Source organism: Netta rufina, assembly GCF_964035555.1.
Source record: "Netta rufina genome assembly, chromosome: 2".
NCBI classification, from domain to species: domain Eukaryota; kingdom Metazoa; phylum Chordata; class Aves; order Anseriformes; family Anatidae; genus Netta; species Netta rufina.
Genome location: NC_140124.1, coordinates 17479779 through 17504250, shown reverse-complemented (window position 1 = coordinate 17504250; position 24472 = coordinate 17479779). Strand labels below are relative to the sequence as shown.

At 44.5% G+C, this 24472-nt stretch overlaps 1 protein-coding gene across 6 annotated transcripts in view; it reads right to left on the bottom strand.

Annotated features, from left to right (window-relative positions):
* Positions 1-24472, bottom strand: part of ABI1 (abl interactor 1) — a 76638-nt gene that overhangs the window by 45852 nt on the left and 6314 nt on the right. For all 6 annotated transcript variants that reach the window (XM_084282394.1, XM_084282397.1, XM_084282395.1 and 3 more), the window contains exon 2: positions 8215-8382. In XM_084282394.1, the coding sequence (XP_084138520.1) occupies positions 8215-8382 (168 nt within the window). The remainder of the gene's footprint in view (positions 1-8214; positions 8383-24472) is intronic.

Sequence of the window (24472 nt, the reverse complement as noted above, 5' to 3'; positions counted from 1 at the left end):
GAATTTCCTACTATCAAATCAAGCCCTTTGGCCATTATTCAATGCTTCATTGTTCTTATATTTGCAAGGGATGGCTCAATAGACCAAAGCACTGATATGTTCTGTAATTTCCATCAACATCCCTCTAAACTGTAAGGTCCCTATCCTACCTGCTCTCACGTTGTACAGAAGCCTGACAGCTTTTAATCATACCCTTGTTGCTCCTGTTTTTGCCACGCAGAGGAGTTCCAGATGGCTTGACAAGATCAGACCTACGCTTGACTTACAAAACATTATTTTCTATTGCAAGCAAAGAACAGAGCAGCAAGTTAGAGAAATCACAAGTTGTGCTTCTGTCTCCATGACGCTACACTGAACTGTGCTGACGGATCCCCTGTAAGTAACAAACATCCCAGGGCAACACATGAGGGAAGAAGCAAATGCTTTTAGGCACAAACAGGTGAACCTACAGGACCACTGTACATTAGTATTCATAGAAGGTTTTATTCATGAAAAAGCCATTCTTATTTAGCAGATTCTCAAAGAGGAAACAAAATAGAAGCTCTGCGATCCTGTGCTCCTGCACTACATTCATTTTCATGCCCATATAATATAATTACACACAGTTCTTAAATAACATAACCATTTGCTGGAACTAGAAATGAAGATTAGGCTCTCCTCTGCTCTCATGACACCCCACCTGGAGTGCTGCCTTCAGCTCTGCAGCCCCAGCACAAGGAGGGCATGGATGTATTAGAACAAGTCCAGAGGAGGGCCACGAGGATGATCAGAGGGCTGGAGCACCTCTCCTACACAGACAGGCCGAGGGCATTGGGGTTGTTCAGCCTGGAGAGGAGAAGTCCCCAGGGACACCTTACAGCGGCCTGCCAGTACCTAAAGGGGCCTACAGGAAAGCTGGGGAGGGACTCTGTGTCAGGGGGTGTGGTGATGGGACAAGGGGGAATGGTTTTAAACTAAAAGAGGGGAGATTTAGATTAGATTAGACATTAGGAATAAATTCTTCACTCAGAGGGTGGTGAGGCCTTGGCCCAGGCTGCCCAGAGAAGCTGTGGATGCCCCATCCCTGGAGGTGCTCAAGGCCAGGCTGGATGGGGCTTTGGGCAACCTGGTCTGGTGGGAGGTGTCCCTGCCCATGGCAGGGGGTTGGAACTGGGTGGCCTTTAAGGTCCCTTCCAACCCAACCCATTCTATGCTTCTACAAAAACAACAGCTTTAACAATCTATTTTTTAAAACTGAGGAAGAGGCAGACATATTTTATGATGGTTACTTACACGCAGCCAGCATTCCAAGTGGAAATGACTGAAAAAGCAAATCATGGCATCCAGTAGTTGTTACTCAAACTGTGTTAGTCTAAAACATATTACTATTTTTCTCAAAAAAGAAAATCCCTGCCTACAACACAGCTTTTAGCCAAACAAATCTTGATTTCTGTTTCCTCCCCACTTTCTGTCATGGCACTAGCAACAGGGTCAGTTAAGAATCACAAATATTCTCCAGGGGAATAAATAGTTCTGAAATAATATAACACATGAGCCTATTTATAATTAGCTGTTTTGCTACGAAGGATGTGAATACGTACAATTTCACACACATTGTTTTTCCGTACATTAAATGGAAACTTTTGTGCTATGCAACTGGCCCCATCATGCCCAAGCTTGCATTGTCCCACTGGTGCTGGAAAGGGATGCTCACCTGGGCACAGCAGCCACATGACAGGTATTTGTTAAGGTTAACAGTCTGACACACTTCCACACTCAAGTTACAATAGGATCTGTCCCAGCTTTAAAAGAGCAGCTAATAAGTCTCTCGTATACCTCCCATGAACTAGTCTGCAGTGAACCAGTTCTTTCCTATGTAACCTGGAGAAGGTATTTTACGAGACATGCACAACTGACACATAAATGGGTCCCTAAAGGCTGTTTGGAAAGAGAAGAAAGCCAAACCAGCAGCAGTATAAAGAGTGTCAGAACGTTACCACGGCCTTATAATATACTCATGTGAACCATTACCTGGTTCTCCATTTACAGATCACCATTAACGAAGTACTTTCAGCAGCCAGCAGAAAGTGCTAGGCAATTCCTGTCCCGGCTGCAGGAGAAGCCCAGCCACAAGCACCCAGCTCGCGTGTTTCAGTGACACCATACAACCGAGACACCAGCTCTGCCGTACAGCATCTCCTACTTACCTTCTCCCTCCCTTTCCCCAAATATTGTTAGCTTAGGCTTAACACTACCCAGCCAACATCAAAGATAGCTGCGCTGGATGGCACGGATATGGTGAGCAACTTAACATTTTGGCAGCTTGTTACCTGCTGCTGCATCTCACCCCTATCTCTTCCTCCATTTCCTTCCTCCTCTGCCCTTGTGCTAGCAGAGTGTTGGCAGAGGTGAGAAAACCCTAATACAACAGGAAAACAAGAGCTCCTTAAACAAGCGGTTTGTATGTGAATAGACCTGAAGTAGAACGAAAATTAATTTTGGCCAACAATCTAATCAGGTGCATCTGAAGGGAAAAAAAAAGCCAGACTCCTGAAGTCTAATATATGACTTCACAGGAGGTCAGTGACATGTTTCATTTATGTGATATATCTACCAGATATAAGGTTTTCATTAAAAAAAGATTGCGCAAACATCTTTGACTCGTTTGCTGTACAAAGTCATCAGGAGCCTTCCAGAATAACGTCCCCAGTCCTGGGATTTCTGCTGTGATTTCAGAAAGCAAGAGGCTGCATCAGGCCTCTTAATTCAATATCTAAAGCTTATGGCCAAAACCCCACAGAGCAGAAAGGAGGCTTTTATGGTCTAAAAGAAACTGGATGTGATCTGTCCAGACTGCCCTTCTACCTGAGTGAGGATTAACAATGAGCCTATGACGGATCTCACTACGGTGAACAGCTATTCCAGTTAGCTATTCCCCAAAACCACCTTCAAACCCAGTACTCACAAAAAAAGGTGGGAATAAAGAATGACAGGAAACAGAAGTTTCTGACTCAGTTTCTTCTTCTCTGCCAAAGCAGCTGCCCTAGAGGAGTCACTGTGGTAGTCACTTGGTCATCACAGAAATGGTTACAGCTGGTCTTTCGCAGCCAGATATAAAAATAAAGCATTCCCATGATAGTTAACTCATCAGCCGAACGGCACAGGAGTTAGACGGATCCTCTGTGTGTTCGTTTGTGGTCATGAGGAGAATTTCCCAACAGAAGAGCTGACAGGGCAAGCCTCTCGTGTTACGTTACCTTCTGAGCAACTCATACATAAGGCGTAGAAGCTGATATGAACAAAGTTAACAATTTTCTTAAGGAGAGAGATAACCAGAGCAGGCACAATACAACTTCTGAGAGCCTTGGCCTCTATCACAGAGAGTACAGGAAGAACAGGATGTGAAGCAAAGGCCACAGAGATAACTGTCAGCACTTTATTAGGAAAGCAAATGCCACCCAAGGCAAGGTTAATTTAAACAAAGGGGGCAAGTTTCTTCACCACATTAGGAATATTTGTGTCTGCTCACAAGCGAAGGCAGTGCAAGAAAAGCAGAAAGATGCCATTACCTTCCTAAGGCATACATTAGATAATACTCTTGTTCCTGCAAAAACAGCGCTTCCTCACACACTTTTGGATGCATGGAAAGGAAAGTTTGTATGGAAGTGGAGCTAGCAAGGATTTGTAAACACTGCAGGGCTGTGGCTCAGTCACCCCCCAGTCTGCAAAAACACACGGGGTTACTCCACCTTGGGTACATGGCCTTGCACCTCACCAGCTCTCCTAGGGTAGTTGCTGGCTCCATCCTCAGGTTTCTCAAGGCTCCTCTGCCCTGAAGCTCAGTCATTCAGCACATGAGCCAACTTTCCTAATTTAGAGTTATCCCCAGATTTGCTGAGGACATGCTTGATGTTCGCAGTGGTCTCTAAAGAATGTTCTGAACAATGTTAGTAGCACTCAACCATTTCCTAGATCTGGCTAATTTTCTTCCCACTTAACAGTCTTTGTCCAGCCCATATGCTCTTCATGTCAGAGATCAGAGTTTTATGTATCCTGTTCCTTTTAAACAGGCAACTTTAGGGTGAAATACCTGAAGTTGTTCCTTGGAACCATTAGGTGGAACTGAACAGTACCATCCATAGGCATACCGAGAGTACCTGAATAATTCATGCTTGCTCCCAGGCATGGCCATCCACAGACATCAGCAGATGATTTGTCATGCTTTCTACCCTCTTTCTGCTTGGTTTTCAACCATGAATTTGAACTGTGCTGTGACCATATGCCACAACCCATGAATGCAGTATTGCATTAATCCAAGACAGGGACACTCAGAGAAAGCTCCTCCCCATAAACTAAAACACAAGGAGTCACCACTGTATGTGAACTACCTTATGCCTCTTAATATCAAAGACCTGCTGACCACTTAACAGCTATTACGCTCTTTTTTCCTGGCATCGAAGACCAGCCAGCCTGCTCAACTTGCTACTGCTTACAAGTTCATCCCTCTAAGCCCCAGAGCATCACTGGCAGAGCTTCCCTGAAGCCTGAATCCACAGGAGGTACCAGACAACCATACTGCACAAAATGCATTTGGCTTTCTGCTTGCCAGAGTTGTGTGAACCTGCTTGTGTTGAGTTACACGTGCAACGGATTAGACGTGGGGGCGACAGGCAAGACTCTTCTAAACCAATTCAGTAATTTTCTGCTTCTAACCTTTAGTAGTGACAAAAGATGCACATATATTTTCTTGCTGAGAATTATGCTTTCAGAACACTTTTCTGTAATAGCCCTCATTTTGCACTGGAGAACAGCTTCAGATGCAGAGGGGAATGTTAACACTGAAGATTTTAAGGGGTGCATTGTTTCCTGGTGTAAAACATTTCTTAAAAAGGAGTCTATTCCTTTCTTCGTGATTCAACAGGCATGGACTGAAATACTGAACTATTAAAAAAAAATATTTATGACCAGGAAAAAAAATAGTTGCTACACCCAGGACTGCAGCTGCTCAGACATAAACATTTGTGAGAGCTGATCAGTTCATTTTTCAGTTGGACACAGTAAACAAGGATGTCCCCTGTCAACATCTCTCTTCTCTGACAGCTCTGGCTCCATCACATCTTCATGCTCCTGAAGCTTGTGGAAATGAAGCAGCAAAAGTGTATCTTAGGAAACATACTTTAAGTTAGCTCTTGTTCCTGGGGGGAGGAAAGAGGAGATGGGAGAACCACCAAGAAACCTAAGCCACAAGAGCAAAAAAGCATAGGCCCAGCTTTCTAGAGGGGCAGTTCTCCCTTGTCAAATGTTTATGAAGAGCTCCCATGTGAAAGCTATGAAGAGATGAACTGTTGACTTCTCTGCTAAATGACTTTTTTTTTTTTTTTTTTATAATAAAGGGGAAGATACTACAGGATTTATTCATTTATTAAAGAATTCACTCATGGGCTTGGGGACGCATGCAGGAATGACACAAATGAACAATATCAGTGTAAACAGCAGACTAGAAATTAATAGCATAAATTTCATTCAGAGTACAAATACAGTGTTTAACATATCAGCAAGGAACACGAGAAAATTCTTCATTTATTCACTGAATTGGCAAACACCTTAAGAAGTGTCATGTACCAAATGTTAAGGTCTTCATTCCTGTCCCACTTCAAAGTCCAAAGTCCTTCCTGCTGTCTCCCACTGCAGGCTGACCCTTTTACTCTATCACTGTCCCGACTGTGCATTCATCCACCTTCCCTAAAATCTCTACAAAAGAAAACAGTACCTGTTCCAGACACCTGACGTTTCAGATACTACAAAGAAAGCTAAACACTTAGCTATTGCTGTTTGGTCCTCAAGGAAAGTTTCTTTTGGGTCGCTGCAGCTGAAGACAAACAGCTCCTCCCCAGCTGAACCACTGCTCTGCTAAAACCCAGCATTTGTGGGTGAACAAGTCATGTGGGGCTCAAACCTTTCCCCTGCTGCCCTTTTCACACCAGTGTCCCATAGGGGAAGTTCAGAGGCCACACCACGACAGTACTTCACTCGGGCTGGCTCTGTCTTCGTACCCTGCATCAGAAGTAGCTGAACTTCTACCTGAGGTTTCCTCCCCAAGTATCAGAACAGCTTGGAAAGGTCAAAGTCAGTAGCAGTGGTTTAAACCAAAGAGCTGGGCTGTATATGCACAGCTCTGTATCATGGGTGTAGTAAATAATTATGTTGCAGGCCACCTCAGAGCGCTACATCGCAGCTGGAAGTCAACTCTGACTGCAGAAAATATAGATGCAGCTGAGCTGGCTTTCATGTAGCAGCCAGAGTAGAAGCCTTTCCTGGAGCTGTTCGCTGTCTGTTCAGAGCAGTGCTCCCTCACCCCAGCGTGATTACTCATATGAAGCTTGCTCTCAACACACAAAAAAGAGTTGAATTCATTTTTTCCTATAAAAGCAAGCAACTTTTCCATCTGTACGATTAAGTTCCAGTAGCCAGAACAGAGCACACCTCCCCATTTAACTTTTCATGAGTGCTTTTTCCACTGAAGGCGGCACATAGCTAGGAAAAATGTCGAGTGGCTACTAATCAAGATTAGCTGTCCAGTCATTTAGGCCAGAGTCACTCTGGAAAACATGCACAGAGAACTGAAATAGCGTGGCAGTACTGCGTGACGGAGGTGCAAGGGAACAGAAACTGCCCTTGCAGAGCGCTTGTTACCAGAAAAGTTTTAAATCAAATTGAACCTTACCCCACAGGTATCTGCTCTGTATTGCAAAATCCAGAACTGAGTTAATTGACTGTCAGTGCCTTAAATTTGTGTCTCTAGGTAATACTTCTGTGTTGAAGAATTCCATTTTGAGAACAGTCATCCCCATGCTTTAGTGGTATAGAACTATTCACGAGTGATACAAACATGGGAAAGGATGCTCCAGAAACTCAGATTTTAGGAAGTCCATGAAGAAACAGCACAGCAAGTTTAAAGATATGCAGTTTAAGCATTTGATCGTGTACATTTGAAAGCAAGCAGCTAAGCTAGTACGTATCACCCATATCTAGTTTAGTTCTACAGAATTATTCCACAGAAGTTCATTTATTAGCAAGGATTACTCTCAGGAAGGAGCAACCAGCGACAGAAACTACAAGTGACCTTGCTGAACACTGCTCAGAAGCTCTACAAAGCACTGATTGTTCCCAGTCTTTAGCAAACAGTTCATGTATCAGGTGACCCAATAGCTTTCAGCATAGTGCCTTCAGTTCAAGCAGCAAACAGGACAGAGGGTTACCAGCTTTTGTGCTGGTATCAAACATTTGGGGCTTTTTCCATGGTTAGTCATATCAGCGGGCCAATGAGGATTTAACAATAACCGCCTCACACACTGAGGCTCTGAAACACATAAGAGAAGATGTGTTCAGTACAACAGGACACGCAATGTTTGTGAAGGCCTGCTGGCTCAGTCCTTTGTGCAGTCACTTCTTTGGAGGTAGTCAAAATCTGAGCACCACAAAACCTCTGAATACTGCTTGACAGAGCACCAAACTCATCTCCAGCAACTGTACTTCATCCTACTTCACTGTTTCAGCAGCAACTACTTTTTAAATACTTGTTCCTGCTTTTAACTCTTAGTTCTTCACACACACAAAGTCAAGAAGTGTTTCAGAAAGGTTTGTTACTAGGAAGGCCCTTCCACCCGCACTGGAATCTCCTCCCTGCTGACACACTTTCAGGGGAACCACTGAGCTGCCATTTCACAAAGTTTTTGGAAACCATAATTACTCTAGGAACAGTAAACAGAGGTTAGCAGGGCCTACAGGGATACAGACAGCAGAGGCCATGAGAAGCATTTTCTTTCAAGTTCAAGCAGTTCGGTCTAAGACATACCACTAGCACAGGATTGGCTGACCGACTAGGTTTTAAATTCACTGACCACACTGAAGAACATTTTCATCTGAATCCTCTGAATTCCTTTCCTTCAAAAATAGAATACTTTTCCTTACCCCTTCCTCAACTGCAGCTTCTGATTCTGGAATCTTAATAATTAAGTCCAGCTTTAAGCCAAATATAGTCCTAGTGCTTCTTGATAAAGGATCTGTTTCATTTCAATCGTGACCTCCATCACAAAGTGGTTTTTATAAATATTAAAAGAAGAAAGTCTTACCATTTTCAGTCGCATTACTCAGAGAATTCAAAGAAGACAATGTAAACTATGCAGCTCTCAATAATACAGGAGGCAAGATAATGCCTCTATTAAAAAAGATTACCTGGGAGATATGGTTGATTGAGGACTCCATCCTCCGTAGCTGGGATGCCTGGATGTCCAGCAGTTGTAATACATTGTTGGCCAGTGCATTGATCTGATAAGCAACACTGGCTAGAGATTGAGTTGTGTAGGCTTTGGTCTCTTCTAACGCTTTCCTTTTATCTGGAGCCTGTAAAGCAAAAGAACAAGATGTTTGCTTAAGGCCAGGAAAAGGGTGGGGGTTGGGGAAAGAGAGGACAGGAACAAAAAAAAATACAATCTATATTTAGAAGAATCTGTAATCAAGAAGATCTGACTGTGCAGTCAGACAAAGTACTCTATATGCATCTACGTTAAAAAATTCTCAGTAATAAAGAGCAGATAAGGAATTTGAGAAATATTTAACCATAACATCACATGCCAAGAAACAACTCATTCAGTAGAAAAAAGTAACACTGTCGTGATTTGTTGGAGCTGTGTTTCTGAAGTCTGCCCATCCTTCGTTTCCAGAAAAATCTCCAGCTCCCTAGGAACACTGAAGCGCAGCTTTCGCCATCCCTTATGAGATCACGTAACCCAAGCCACTTAAATCCAGGAAATATTTTCCCACAGTCGGGTATCCCCCGCTGCACACGCTGCCTGCACAGCCACCCCTCCGGCTGTGCCGCGCTGGCTGCTGCTCCTACAGCCCGGGAGCAGGGTGAGCAGAGCATCAGGAGGGCGTGCAAGGGGCTCCTGCATGCAGCAGCATTTCTGACATTGCTGCTCCTCGTGGGAAAGCTTAATGAACACTCCTGGATGACTGGGAGCTTGGCGCTGCCCTCGCTTGCTCAGGTACCATTAATGTGGAGCAGCAGGCACAAAGAAAAGAACTGGAAAATGTCACTGTCCGTAACCAGCAGCTGTCTGTGCCTTGAATCTCACGCCCCAAGCCTTCTCGTGAGCAGAACAGGAGGAACCACCACCACCTCCACCTGCAAAGCACAAAAACCCCACTCCAAAGCGCTCGGTGTATCACAGTTTGGGGGGTGGGTACTTCATCTGCTACCCAGCTCGCAAGCTGCAGCTACCCAGAACTCTTCCCCTGGGAGGAAACGTGCTGGGCACGAGGAAGGACTCTCAGGTGATGGCTCAGTACTAGCACAGTTTCTGCTGCATTTTATTTATTTGCACTGTAGTCAGCATCAGCAACCGAAAGGGAAGGCACGTTAATAAACACTCTCTTCAACTAGACTTCTGTTTTTATTGTTGACCCATTTGAACAATGTTGCAGACAACCGTATGCATCACAATATTGAGCACAAACTCAAAGTTTGCATTCAAGTGAGCCCTGTGCCTCCTGGCTTCCACGCACTTACCACCCCTGTTCTTGAATCCTGCCTCTGACTTCATCTCAATATTTTAGCGTCAGAGTATCCAAGTTGGAAAGGACCCACACGGATCACTGAGTCCAATTCCTGGATCCCCAAAGGGCCACCCAAAAATTAAAAAAAAAAAAAAATCAGACCATGTGTCTGAGAGCATTGTCCAAATGTTTCTTGAACTCTGGCAGGCTCAGTGCCAGAGTTGAGTTAAATTTTAGTTTAACACCCATAAGTATTTAATAATCATGCCCCTCACTTAAAGGGCTGATAAGGCATCCTTGTCTCTTGCTTTAGGGAGAGAACCAGGAGGCAAATGGCTTGGATACATTATAAAGTCGCAGCATGGCAGAAGTACTGCAACCCAAGCTGTTGTGCTACCTTTTAATTAAAGATGATTTTAACCAGGAGTGAATCCCACCCCCCAAACCTGGGAATTTGTTTATATTCATGATTAATGTTCCCAGCAGTGCTCTGACACACACTAGAACACCGAGTTAAAGCCACCCTTCAGACAGACTCCCATACAGATGCCTTCCACAATGCAAAGCAGGCAGCACCGTTTATTGCAATCTGTTGCCAAAAGGTAAAATAGCATCGCATGTACCAAGACCATGCTAGGCAAAAAAAATAAAAATAAAAAAAAAATCAGTATTTCTGAATGCAAACAAAGCTGCCTTTTTAAGGTAGCTTAAAAGAATGTTGATGTTTCTAGATGTCAGAAAACTTTGTTAGGAGTCACCTACTTCAGAAAAATTTCCATGGTGAAGGACTTGTTACTACTACAAGCTCAGGAACTAAGTTTCCCTGACCACCCTGGTTCTCCAAAAAGGCGTTTTAAATTTCAAATCACTAGCAGCAACTTTAAAAGAAAAAAAAAAAAAAAAACCTACCACACTGTCCTATCGGTTTTAAGCCCAAAGAAAACAACAGATTATTTATATCTGAACTACGGTGAAAATGCAGGTAGCAGAGTGAGATATCTGAAAGGGAAGTTTTACTGAATTGGACAAAGCCAGTAAGTGTAATTCTAACTTTATATTCATTGAAGCATAGATGTAAAGCCTTCACTCATGCATTTTATTACCAAGTTTTAAGTAAAGAGTGTCAGACTAAACAGTAACTTGTTACAAAGCCACAGCACTCAATTACTGAGTGTTTTCAAATGAGAAAACTCCAATGTATAAAAAGCTTATTTTATTCTATAATGATTTATTAATCAAATGCCTCGCCCTAAACACCTAAAGTTTCGGTTATTTGCCCAAATGACTGGTTTGGCAACAAGATTAGATGCACAGTCTATTTAATGTCCTAGCAGAATTACTTTGAAACATTTTCAAGCCCTGCAGATAACCCAGGCAGTTCACTGTGCAGTTTCCATAACAGTTTTAGTCTAAACTAGCTTGACATCCAGTCTTCTGCACTGCTTAATTAGGACTGTCAGTACCTGTGAGATACAAGCTAAAAGCTTCACAGTATGCAAAAATCAGGAGTGGAGATGGAAAAACCAAGACCATCAGCAGGAGGGAGCAGGGATTTCCCATGTTCTTCAGCTGGTATTTTCATCTGTCTCTAAAAAAACTGGAAGTGGTATAGATGATAGCACGTTTACAATTCTTTCAGGTACTTTAGTACAACACAAAGACAGCTCAATTATTTTATGATTTTGTATTAAGAACTTTAAAGACACTGTTGTTTCCCCCATAGTTCTAGGTATAAGCAGAAATTTTAGAGTCATTTAATAGTAAATTGAATATTCGTTAAATCAAGATCATCACAGCTCTTGAAGTTTCCCTTGTAAAAAGCTCCCACTTGTATCTCCAGCATCTCCTTAACAGCAATATTAGTGTTGCAGAATTGCAGTTTGAAATTGCTTCCACATAACTGGGCTTAATATTAAACAGAGAAAGCTTCTCCTACAATCCAAGTGAATACAGAGACAGTTGGACCAGCATGGCATTCCACACTGCACATCGTGTATTTTTGTCAAACTGGTATCATAATACTTCCTAAAAAGCTTTAATTATTGTATTCAAGTCTAAATTGACTCTGCACCCAAGCAAACTGCCACTTGTCTACTGATTCATCAGTTCAGTAATGCTTCAGTGTCAAAAGATGAGGAATCTGTCCATCAGTCAGCAACTAACTTTTACAAATGGCATTTTCAGCCAATCCTACCCCCAAAGCACCACTCACAGAGGCACATCCCCAAAACAGCATCTGCGCAGTGTACGAACCACCTGCCCTCCCAACTCTCTCACTCCCAGCTCATCCCCACCATGTTTTATTTAGTTCATCCAGCACAGAGCTAACTGCATGTAGCAGCTTCCTCCAAAATCACCTCAGCTCACGCTACAGAGCATCTCTGGAAGGCAGGCATTATATTGCAAGCACGCCGATCCACATCCTCCATACCTTTTCTCCAGCCCCTGTTTTTCCTCTTTCCTCTTCAGTCCCACTTACTGCTCTGGGAATTCCCTGCAAGATGCCCCACCAGAAAAGCAGGCTCCACTTGCCAAAGGTCAGAAAGCCCTCATCAGGTTGCATCACCCTAAGACGAGCTGCCCTGCCAGGAACAAATTACTTTGCCTCCTGAGTGTGTGGCATGCATCATTCCACATCTTTCATCAACTGTTGAAGTAAGTGCAACCTCAATTATAGAAAAAATCCATCCATGAAAAACTACTAATAGAGCACTGCCCTAAAGCAGCCCAATGATCATTGAACTAAATAGAGCTGTTACTTATTCAGTGCCCAATATCCTTTCAGATGCTTGGCATCCTGTTCAAGGGCCCGATCACTGCACCCGAGCTCCAGGAATCATTTACAGCCACTTTTCCGTGCCTTTGCTGTTCTTGCTCAGGATACACTTAATGAATTCAGCAGCATGGTACATTTGTTTTTGCTTCAAGGTAGGCACAAGATAATTGTTCAGTTTTGCATCTTGGTCACCTGATTGAAAGAAAAATCATTACTATGATCAGTTGCCACATGGGTTTAGCAGTCTGTTGCCTATCAGTATTCACCAAATAAAACTATGCCATTCAACAAAGTTGTCAATATGCCCATTTTACTCCCTTTTGTTCATGTCATTTCTCTAACTTCCAAGTTTATAGAGCACACACTTCCTGGTAAGACAGGTCCTATGGTTGAGGTTTCAAAATTCTGGTCCTGACAATTCTAGTCTGAATGAATTTTTACCAAAAACAAACAGCCCAAACTTTCAGCTTAACCTAGCTATAACCTACAGCACCTCATTTTTCCCGTCAATTGGAAATACTTTTACAGGATGGTGAAGACACGTATCCAAGTAGTGTCTCGGAGACTTGTTATCAGTACTTAACCTCCCTGAGAGCCAGCTGGTGCCACTCAAAGACAGAAGTTTCTGAACAGAGGCTTCCCCACTCAGAAAACAGGATCACTTCACCTATCTAAAGCAAGAGCTAGTGACATTACATGGATCTTTTAGAGGCAGCTATGAGCTTAACGTTGCTGCTTCACTGATCTGAAAAGGCTTTTAATAACTCAAAGCTGGACCACAGTCTTAAGGGCCTGTTTTGTTTTTTTTTTTAAATAACTTCTGATTGCTATTGGCAAAAGGTTTGGACATTTCTAAACTACGCACAACATATGCTCAGCTTCGACCAAATATTCCACATTCAGCTGCAGTAATGTCTCAAATATTTAAGTACGCCAAGTACACGAGATAAAGTTTATCTGTTTAAATCCAGAGGTCACTATAAATACAGGTTCCCTCTTACCTATAGCTCACAAAGGTTGCTTATAAAACATGAACATGATGTATTGCGGTAGACCTTTCAGGATGTTATTGACAATTATTACAACAGATCAGTTGGAAGGAAGAGAAAGCCCAACTGGCAAGCCCCAGCAGCAGGTGCCATGATGTTGCATGTTCTGGAGAAGTTTCAGGAGCCACCAACTTGCCCGGGAGCCATCCAAGGAAATGGGAACAGCCTGGTTATTACCTGAAGGTGCTCACCAAGGACCATTCAAGGTTTTTCTTGTCACAGGTGTAGCCATAGGGGACATACCTCATTCCAGAGTGGCAGCGGATACCAAGGCTTTAAAATTTACAAGTAGGTGTTGCTTACAGTCTTTACATACACCATCCAGATAAGGCAGAGTAGGAACCAGGTGTGTCAATGCCTCCTGGAACAGTCTTACTTGATGCATGCCATGAGCACATGATCTACAACACATGATGCTAAGACGTACTTCAGTGGGACGGTGCATTGAGTCCTCCCCAATACCCACAGAGCTATGCTAGACCTGGTATTTATCTGCCAAGAGTTACAGGTGGTTCCTCACCTCAATTCCCTCACTGGAAAACGGAGCAAGCCACCAGGAGACGTGGTTCAGAGGTTGAAGCTCAACCTTTGCCCAATACACTAGCATGAGACACCCCGTAACACCCCAGATAAGACTTCAGAGGGTTACCAGTAGGCTTCATCTCCTGTCTGACTTCAACATAGCCAGCCTCAGACCAGCCACCTTCCATGTTCTCATTACTAGCACCACCTGCTTTGCCACTCACATCATTGCTACCATCAGTAAAAACAATTTTGGGAAATATAAAAAGAAAGCACTTATGACGGGGAACAGGACGGGACTTGGTAAAGCAAACCCGGTCTCCACACGAAGAGGAGCTGAAGCCACAAGCGCAGATTCCAGAGCCCAGGCAAATCTCAGCTGAGCTGCCTCCCGAAAAGCAGCGCTACAACGTGTGCAGTAGAAAACCATTCAGGGTTTCACAGAAGTGACTTGTCATAACTTGTCGTTTTGTTGTAGTTTTCTACCGTTCCTGAATTTGTGTGGGGTGTTGAAAGCTCGGGATTTTAGAGCCCAAGAGCTTGCAGGCTATGAATAGTAACACACTGCAGCCGCTGAACACGTCCGTCTCCCGTCCAAGGCCTTCTCTCCAGGGGACTGGCAGTCAATCCTTGCCCTGACAATGAAAACAAGAGAAGAACAGGCTGCCCAACACACCTCCTCCTCCTACGCAGCGGGGAGTAGCGTCAAGCAGGAGTACTGAAGCTCTCAACCACTTCACTGACTGGTTGGTCCAGGAGCACGAAGGAATTTAAGACGGAGGAGGCAGGGAAGGATGCTCAGCCACTCAGAACAGCTCTAAAAACCTAAGATCCCTCACACTACGATAGCCCCGAAATTAAAACCAGGATGATGAAATGCTTTCAAGTCCGTTCAGCAAACAATTCCTCCTATCTGCTGAGGCAGAAATCCTCAAAGGCAGGGGGACGGGCATCTACAATTCATGCAATCCATCCAGCACAGGCAGACGAGCACCTACAACCAGCTCAACTCCCCTCCAGCGCCCACGAGCACTATTCCAGTGGTATGAAATAAGACTGGGTCTGTTCAGTTTCCCCAAAGATAAGGTGCCGTAACTCAGCCCTACCGAGCGCGGAGGAACTGGCAGAACTTGAATCTCCTCTCCCCAGGTAAACACCTTGCAAAACAAAGCTGGCGCTGGTTCAAGGCACCAGACGACGAGGCGATTGCCGCCACAGCAGCAACCACACCACAGCCCACAAGCAGGGTTTCAGTCTGATCCTCTTTAGAGACAATATTTTGGCAAAAATCACCGACCAGCCAGCTATTCCCTATCGAAGGTCAAGGCACACTGGATTATTGTAGGGTGACCACCGCACAGGACAGCCTCCCAGCCCGTCTGCAGCTCATCAGCTCTGCTTCTGCCAGGCCCTTCCCCCAAATCCCGTATATGCTAGACAATCAGCTAGAAGCAAATCCTTCATTTCCATCAATAATATTCCCCTGACCAGTCCTGAATAGGCTTGATAGCAAATTAGCATCTCTATGGGCCGAGACCAATTTAGCCAATCTGCCCGTGGCCTTGCAGATTCGCTTTCAGCTGAAAGTTGCTCTTTATCCCGGGGAAGGACTGAAAGAAGAAGAGTCTCGATTTTTCTCATCATCTTCTCTTTGGGGGAAGGTAGAGGGAAAAAAAATTCTTCATTAGTGAGAGAAATTCATTCCAAAGGAGAGTTTAAGGGACAAGCATATATTGGATGTACTCACACGTATACAACAGTGGTCGAAACTTCGGAGTCTTGATAACAAAAAAAATGCAAGATGAGTACATACATCAACATTTCTAGAAAATGTGTTCACTTTTCTCAGATTCAGGTTATCAGGTCCCAGCCCCTTCTGACCTGTACACATGGCACAGAACTGTGTCTCTGAGATTAAGCCCTCAGTAACTACCTTACTCTCATAAATGATTTTACCTCAGCTGAGACAAATCCGCGAGATGTGACATTCACAATACCCTGACACAGACTTCAGTAGGGCAGAAGCAGCTTACAAAAAACACACCAGGATCACCCTTACAGAAAATAACTTTAAAAAAAAAAAAAAACAATTGAGGAATTCCGTTTTAATCCAGGCTGCGAACATCGTAGCAAGAAACTAATCTATCCAACGGGAGAGGGATTCACAAAGCAGGGCCGGCTCTGACAGATGGAGCCCAGGCAGATATGTGCCAGCTGCTCTAGCAGCGCTTTCTGCTCAGCGCTGCAAGCAGTGCTCGGGCTGGCTCTGGACTAAACCACTCCCCCTTATTTAAAAAAAAAAAAAAAAAAGGAGAAATATATGTAAAAAGGGAGAAATATATAGCATTAAAAGCACAATTTTCAGTTCTCCTGCCAAATCCAAGAGAGATGTCATAGTAAACATGCGTGTTGGCAAAACACATTGTTAATATTTCACTAGTTAGTGGCTGTGTGTACAACAAAAATAGCACAGCAGTGAGCGAAATGACAGAGCTAGCCGTGCCCAAGCGTCATTTTCACACAACCCTTGTACAATAGATAGGGCTTCAGGACCACATATGCAGCAAGCTTAACAAATTTTGTCTACTGGGTCTTATTTCTGTGTTTTACATGCTGCAGACAACAAGCTCCAAGGCAGACACTGCATCTTCCATGCCTGTAAAGCACTGCACAGCATTAGTGCTCGCAGGTGCTTCCAGATTATGCTCCTGACTTCCCTGCAGTGCCTGTGATTTGCCTTATGACATCCCATCATTACACACACAAATTCCTTTAGAGCTAACCAAGCCGGCTCTGACACCAGAGACATCAACCACGGCTCTACACACAGACTGCCAGCCAGGATGAGGAGCCTTGGTGCTTCCACAGCAATCTTCCCTCTGTAACGCCGAGAGAGCTACCCAAGGCTTTGGGGAGCGTGCTTATTTTGGCATGCTAAGCAACAGATAATAGGGAATTAGAGACCTCGTGTTCCATTTGTTTCCTTATAGACTGTCTCTCAAATATTGATCTTTTGTTTTCTGGTTGTAATGGGGCTTGAAATTAAAATGGCTCTCTGTTGACTTTGCTTAAGTGCCAGCATCCACCCACAAGTTTTAGCTCCTCTAGCAGGGACAGGCTCGCTGGCAAGCCAGAGACCCAGAGGAAACTACAGGTAAGGAACTGCTCCTGGTGTAGGTTGGTTTTGGGATTTTTGGTGGGAATATGAGGGAGACACTTTAGTATTCAAAAGTTACCTTAACCTCCTCTTTCTAATAAGAGTGGCAGCGACACAGACCCGAACTGGAGTGAGTTGTCCAAACCAGGGGAATTTATGTCATGCAAGCCTCTGAATCAAGGCAGCTCCGAGCACCAGTCCGGGGGCAAAGTTCTTTAGTTCACGTCGCACAAAAAGTCACTTTTAAAAATAACAATAATGATTTCTTCTAGGAATTTTATTTACCTCTTTCAGTTTACTTTCAAGCAATGGTGGGTGCTCATGCAGTTAAAAATTTTTAATCTCAGTTTTGACAAATTAGACTGAAGAAGTAAGCCTAGAATATCACAACAAACCTATACCTGAAGACAAGCAATGTCCTAAAACTCAACAACCTTCTACAAGAGAGCTTCCAAGACCACCTTTTCTTTCCAGATCCTCGCTTTCCAGCCCTCCCTACCTCCAGGCAGGCCTGGAAACACACCAGACTGCCTTGAGCAAGCAAGGTTAAGACAACAAGATTTAGCATCAAGGGTCAAATGACAGCACAGCCTCACCACGTTCAGGTAGCACAGATTGTGTGTCAACATTGCTCCGAACTCATACACCAGGGTACCTCAACAGCTGTTTGAGGGATAGCTGCATACAAGGCATAGCACCTGCAGAAGCATTAGGTAAAAGCAAGGTGGCTCAAAGCTATGCTCTGCCTTGCTCAGCTCCAGGAAGAATCTCAGTGTGCCGAAACAGAGCCAGGAGTCAGCCAGGCCTTCAAATACCGGCTGTGAAAGTGCCCCTACTTCAGGAAGAGCTGGCATGTTGCAGAAAGTCACTGAAAAACAACCTCCGTGACTGTAAAATCTGGGCAGCTGCTGTGAAGGCAGCCTACAGCCACCACAGTATTTTTGAAACAAAGAAGAAAGCCACGACCATTACAGGGTCAAGTTCTCTTTGCATACTTTGTAGTACTACATGCTCATTTAGGTCTTTTCCAGCCTGAGAAGATATTAAAAATAGCAGGCATCTCTCTAACCATGGTCAACATTCAGCTGTGCTTGTGGCCTACAGATGTTTTTATGTTTAAGTTCAGACACCTCCTTTCTCTTCCTGAGATGCTTCTTCTCTCAGAGAGATTAGAAGCATGCCCAAAACCAACATTCAACATATTTTGGAGGTTAGGGAAAAAAAAGGAAAGAAAACCTGAAAGCAGTAACAATGACTCTCAGATCTAAGGGGCTCTTTAGATACCTCTTGGTTACGGCACTACAGAAGTGAGTCTACCTGGCACAGAGCTGCTGCTGATCACTCAACATTTTGAGAAACTGGCATCCTCCCTCCAGCAGGCAGTCATCTGAGGGCTCACACATCTGATACAACCCCCTTCGACCAGAAACCAGCAGATCCTCCCAGTTCTGCAGCAGCTTGCTTCCCAGCATAACACATCCACTCATAGCACACAGGTCCTACAGTGATCTCATGGTGATAAAGAAGTGGACTGCAATACGAGGACTGATTTTTTAATTTTTTATTTAGCAAGAACTTACATGTGCAAGTGGAAAAAAAAAAATCCCATAAACAGCTGTTAATATTCCTTCGGCTTCTGTGCAGCCTGGGCCTGGCTGTGCACTTTTTATCTGATAGCACTTGTAAGCACATTACATCCAGCCTCTATTTGAAGAATCATTTCCTATAAACATTAAAATTTGAGTCTGCAGTTAGCAACAGCATTCCAAACCCTTACATATGTAAGCTCATTTGAACACTGGGTTGTTTCAATTGCAGCAAGCAGGAATTTAACTTGTCAAAAAACACACAACAGAACAAAACAGATGGCTCAGGAGAACAGAGAGGAGGAGAGAGAGGAATGGAGAGCCGGGAGTATGCCACTGTTTCTTTCCCAAGAAAAAAGTGAATTAGGCTAGCATATAACTACGAAATAAAAGTGAACATGGTCATCTTCACATCCAGCAACGTATAAAACTTAGAAAAAACAACAGGAGACAGAAAGTAAGCTCTTCAATAGGAAATAAAATACCAGCATCAGGTGAGGTACACAGAGGAACATCGGCCACAGCCACCCTGCCACGACCTGAGGAGGAAGCACTCCAAGCAAGTCCTGTGCCTCTCCGATCTGCTGGCAAAGCTTCGCAGGGATCTTATCTCCTGGTAGGTAACTGTGATGTGAGCAAACACAAGCAAGGCCAGGGCGAGACAATTGCATTTCATAAGCCCTGTTTGAAACTGGTTAATTTAAAACAGTAAGCAGCAAAAAAAAAAGTTGTGCGCTATAAACACACACTCAAATTTACCTAAGAATTCACAGTATTTACATGCAAATGAAATGCTGCATAAATAGGGAGATAGAAGAAAGACTTTTATAAAATACAGCTTAAACACGGAAGGTAAGTCCAAAGCAAAGCTAGCATACACCTACAGAAAAGCTGGAGACGGCTCCTTTTACCACCTCCCCTCCCAACCTAAGAGCAGGTTAGCTCTTAGAAGAACTGCTTTTCTGCTTCCCACCTTGTCAATCTTGAAAGGAAATTGAAAAACACTTCTGTTTTCCTGACCACAATAGGAGAATTTTCTTATCAATCCGAACAGCCACATCTTTGCACCCATTACACTTAATGGTGCATTTTTCTTCACTTGCACAGCGGTTAGTTTGCATTTAGTCATTTTCTGAGGAGGCAAGAAGCTAAATGAGTATCTCCTGCTCATTATTTATGCTCTCTATTTGCATAACTCCTTCGTAACTGCTCCATTAAACACCTCTTTCCCTCCAAGGCCGATTTCCAAAAGCCTTGGGCGTGACTCACGGCCTTCCCCACACGCAGTCCCCTGGGCCAAGGATGTCGTACGGCCACCACGTACCTGCTTCAGTTCACACACCCCCACTCCCACCAGTGGGGAAATAACTCCTTAAAGTCATCTAGGATGAAAACAAAGCTACCTTTCCAGCTGTCTGAGGTAGGCAGCAAGGAACTAGGAGGGGTATTTGCTTTTAATGCTGTCTGCCATGTCGCAGCTCACAAGACAGAGTGGCTGAACAGGGGCCCACACTGAAGGGGGTTACACGTGCTCCCAATTCCTCCCGTGCTTTATTCCTGTCAGAGCTGCTCAAGCCCCTTCTAACCATTCCCATTTATTATTTATTATTCACCACTGATTGTTCTGTATCAACTCTTAAGCCTTCTCCACAACGTGCTCGAGTCCTCCAACCTTCCCCATTCAGGACCAAAACCAGCAACTTTCCTCTTTGCGGCAGAGGAGCAGCAACTGGTTTGCTTGGCTCAGCCTCTCTCGGTCCCAGCAGACACCTCTCAGCCTCGGAGCCGTCGATATTCCCCGCATCGTATTGACAGGAGCCGATTCCACAGGGCTAGTTCGTGGGCAGGAGGTTTCCAAAGAGGGACCGTGTGCCAGAAAGCTTTCCATTGATTGCTATTCTTCTCCAGCAGTTTAAGAGACACACTGCCAAAGAGGGATGTAATACACATCTAGAAATGACACAGCCGCTTTTCAAGCAACACGAGACTTCTCACCGAGCGAGATGCATTGTACGAGCCCAAGCTTCAATTACAGCTATGGCAACAACAGTTTCCCCCAATGCTCAAAGCGAAAGACATCTTAAGAATTAGATAGGAGAAAAAAAAAACTGTTGCCATTTAAAACAGCATGTTCTTGCAAGGCTCCCAGACAAGTCTCAGGACTACTGCAGCAACCAGATCATCTCAGTGCTGCGAGAACATACGGTATGCTGCAGCAGGAAACACACCCACGGTATTTCAGAGAGCCCTTCCAGAGCCAAGCACTTCCAAACCAGACACACATTTTTATCTAATGCAGCTGAAGCCAGGAGTTTGCATCACAGAAACAACAGCTCCTCCCAGAGATTTAGAAATCCTGCAAGTCAGCCAGAAAATCAAAAGCCGATTTCCAGCCAGGTCTCCAAGGATCTTGCCAACCTAAGTGCATTGATCCATCATACCTCTATTTGTTAGCCTGATACTCCCTGGGCCTTGGTTGAAGCATCATCCAAGCCACTCGCCACAAGGACTCACGGGGGAACCCCGGAGGCTGTAATCCTTTTTATAAAAACCCTTCAGGATTAGGTCCAACCCCGCTTTATCAATACAAACCTACTAATGTGTGTTAAAAGAATACCACCCCCGATATCACCGGCTTTCCCTCGGTGTTACAGGATCCAAAGCCTCCAACCAGAGAGGTTTGAAGTCCTCTCCACCTTTCAGTCTCACAATAACAAAGGGACCAGCTTCCTAAACAAGACAGATTTCTTACAAATGAAAGGCCTGGCTGTATATATTTGAGAGGCCCCCTAAGAGGTTTCCTCATAGACAGAATCACAGAAGTCTCAGTGCTCACAGCATCTCTCTCCTGAGGTGCCTTGTGTTTCTCTGTACTCTGCTCATCCTCGCATCCCCAGGTGGCTACAGACCACTTCAGAGCCAAAGCTTTAGCCCAAACTTCATGCCAATCAAGATAATCTGAAAGAGAAATGTATATAAATGCCTTCAGTAGCTGCAGTTTGATGAGATGAGCTACTATTCAAACCCATGCTGCTGGAAGCTGTTTGTCTGAAAGGCATCATGAAAAACAGCCGCATAATTTAAACTGTAACAGTAAAATATGCAATTAAATAATAGAAAGATTAATTACAAGAAACAGGCAAGGGAGAAGAGGTTTTCAGATGAGAGCTGAAATGAGACCGAAAGTCAATGAGGTAGAGAGCAAGCGCGAGAGAAACCGTCTGTTTCAGAGGCAGAAGCTGTGATGAGAACACTTGGCATTAATGGCAGCGAAACAGAAAGTCCACAGCACTTGGCAGAAGGAGCAGAGTCAGACAACAGATCTAGGAAACAGCCTGCAGCAAACAGACCAGAGACTTTAACGGGGAGAGAAAAAAAATCAGCAAATTCACATTAAGATCAGAGCCTAGCAGAAGCACCTGGAATGAAAGAAATGTTGTCACCGGTAACTTTTAGCAATGCCCTAGTGACTAACACGACTTGCTGCGGGGATGTGAGGAGACAAGCCGAGGCATGGCAATAGCAACCATGTCGACATTATTGCAGTAGTCTGATGCAACTGCCTGGACAGCTCGTCCTTCTCTTGTCTCAGGCGTTTTCTTATCTCAGGCTCCAGAAATCGTGGAATTGTTGCACTGGGCCCACGGTTCAAGTATTCATTTGCAGCACACCTGCTAGAATAAAGTCAAGCAAGATGCTCAACTGACAATGATTGCCACAGGACAAATACTGGTTGGCAGATTTGCTGACCCACCCCCCCCCAGTACAAGGAGATGAGATGATGAAAGTGAAGATATGCATCTTGTGAAAGATTAGCTGGAGAGAAAAAACACACACACACTTGCCTGATAAAGTATAACTTAGAAAAAGCATTATCTTGTGAAATACCGGCATAAAAGTAGCCAGTAGAGTTGACACATCAGGTTTTTTCCCCAAGGAAATCAAAGAATTGTTACAATTCAAGTAACAAACAGGCCATTTTTCCTTGGAACTATAACTTAAGACTACCCCATAAGAACATTTCATTCAACTCTACAGATATCAAATCAGCAACTGCTTTAGTAAGCCTCCTCTATCCAAGTACCAAGAAACCTACTGCTTTCTTAAGAAAAGTCCTAATAGCACATTTTACTCCCATCTGTCTCAGAGGTTACAATTAAATTAGGAAAGCAATTCTGAGTCTCTTCTCCACGAGTTCTTTAACTGCTCAACACCACGCTGCCAGAGCCTCCTTGCACACGAAGCAGCACGCCTGCTCTTCAACTTCTGCTGTTCGAGGAGTATGCGTAGTTAGTGGCTTGGGGCTTTTTGGAGAAGGAGGAAGGAAGAGGGAGGGAAGACACAGTGTCACAAATATATCTGCTATCTTAACGTAAGACCTAGTGAAGGCAAGTAATCCGCATGCAAAAACAAAGCATAAGGTGAGCAACAGCCCCTGTTGGGGCAACAGCTGTGTCCTAGCCCCCAGAAGACACCACCTTTACTCTTCTTTTAGCATATTCCACCGTGCCAGAAGATGGTACACATCTCCTGCAGCAGCTGTGACGTGACTATCGGAGGAGAAGGCCAAACCAGCAGAAGTTTTGATTTTCAGATCCTTTTTCTGTTTGCCAGACCCAGCAGTTACTAATGGAAAACGTTTTATCTGGAATCTCAGGAAAAAAATGTTATTAAAAATAAAGTCACCGTGTAAATGGTCGATCTTTTTCAGAGTAAAACTAATCTGTTCTGTGAGCTTAACTGACAGGTTGGCCAGCAATTTCATCTCCCGTTAATACAGAGTGCTGAATTGTACAAGTTACATCTCAAAATGTTGCCCTCACATTTCTTAGTGGAAATTCTCTTGCAGGAGGTCCCCCCCCTTTATAAAACATCTGCATCTTAATAAGAAATCTACTCTCTGCTAGGAAGCCTTCTTACATGGCTGCTAACAGCATTAAGGGCTTGCATAAGCAATGAGTAACAGCATTTGCATAGCACCAAGCAGAGGTGGCACTTACATTCTTATTAACCCACGGAAAAAAAATGCATTCCCTCTAACACCGGGAAGAGAAGCTTTGAGTTCTGCTTTCGGCAATACCTGGATTCCTCGGAGAACCCACCTGGCAGAAGCTCTCTATTTTTATTTTGCTACCAGGCACAAAGCAGATGAAATGTTTGAGGCAGAAGTGGGCCTGCCAGGCTGGAGGTGAAGGGGGAAAGGCACCTGCAGATGCCACCTTGCTTACAGGAGCGCACCGCAACCTATTCCGCACGGAGCCCTGGTTTTGGCTTCCGAGTGCCCCATGCAAGTTTTGAGCTGCAAGGGGCTGTTTGTACAACCCCTGTGAGACACCACGTCTGTCTGTCTGTCTGTAGCTGCTGCCCCGCCGGCGAGGTCAGGAAGAGGGAGGAACCGTGCTGAGGCACCCTATCTACCACTACAAACGCGGCGGTTACTTCCCTTTTATGCAGGGTGGAGGGAAGGGAGGATCCCTGGGACCGAGCCCACCCGTCTCCGACACCGGTGCTCGGATTTGGCAGGCGAGGGGAAAGGAACGGCCTCACACTAACACCAGTGCTAAGGGGAGCAAGGAGGCTGCACCTCGTAGCCAGCCCGCCCGATAATTACAAACAAGCCTGGGCACTGCGTAACCGGGGGCCCACGAGTCCTTTCCTACTGGGTAACAACAAATAAAAACCACACCACGGCCCTTCAACTCCCAGTCACTAATTAAGGACTGAGTGCTGGCACTGAGAGGGATAAGACACCCCCTTATCCCTCAAGGATGTCTCACTACATCGGCGCTGACGCTGCCTGCACAGCTACCACCCTGCTGCTCTGCGGATAAATAAGATTTCAGAG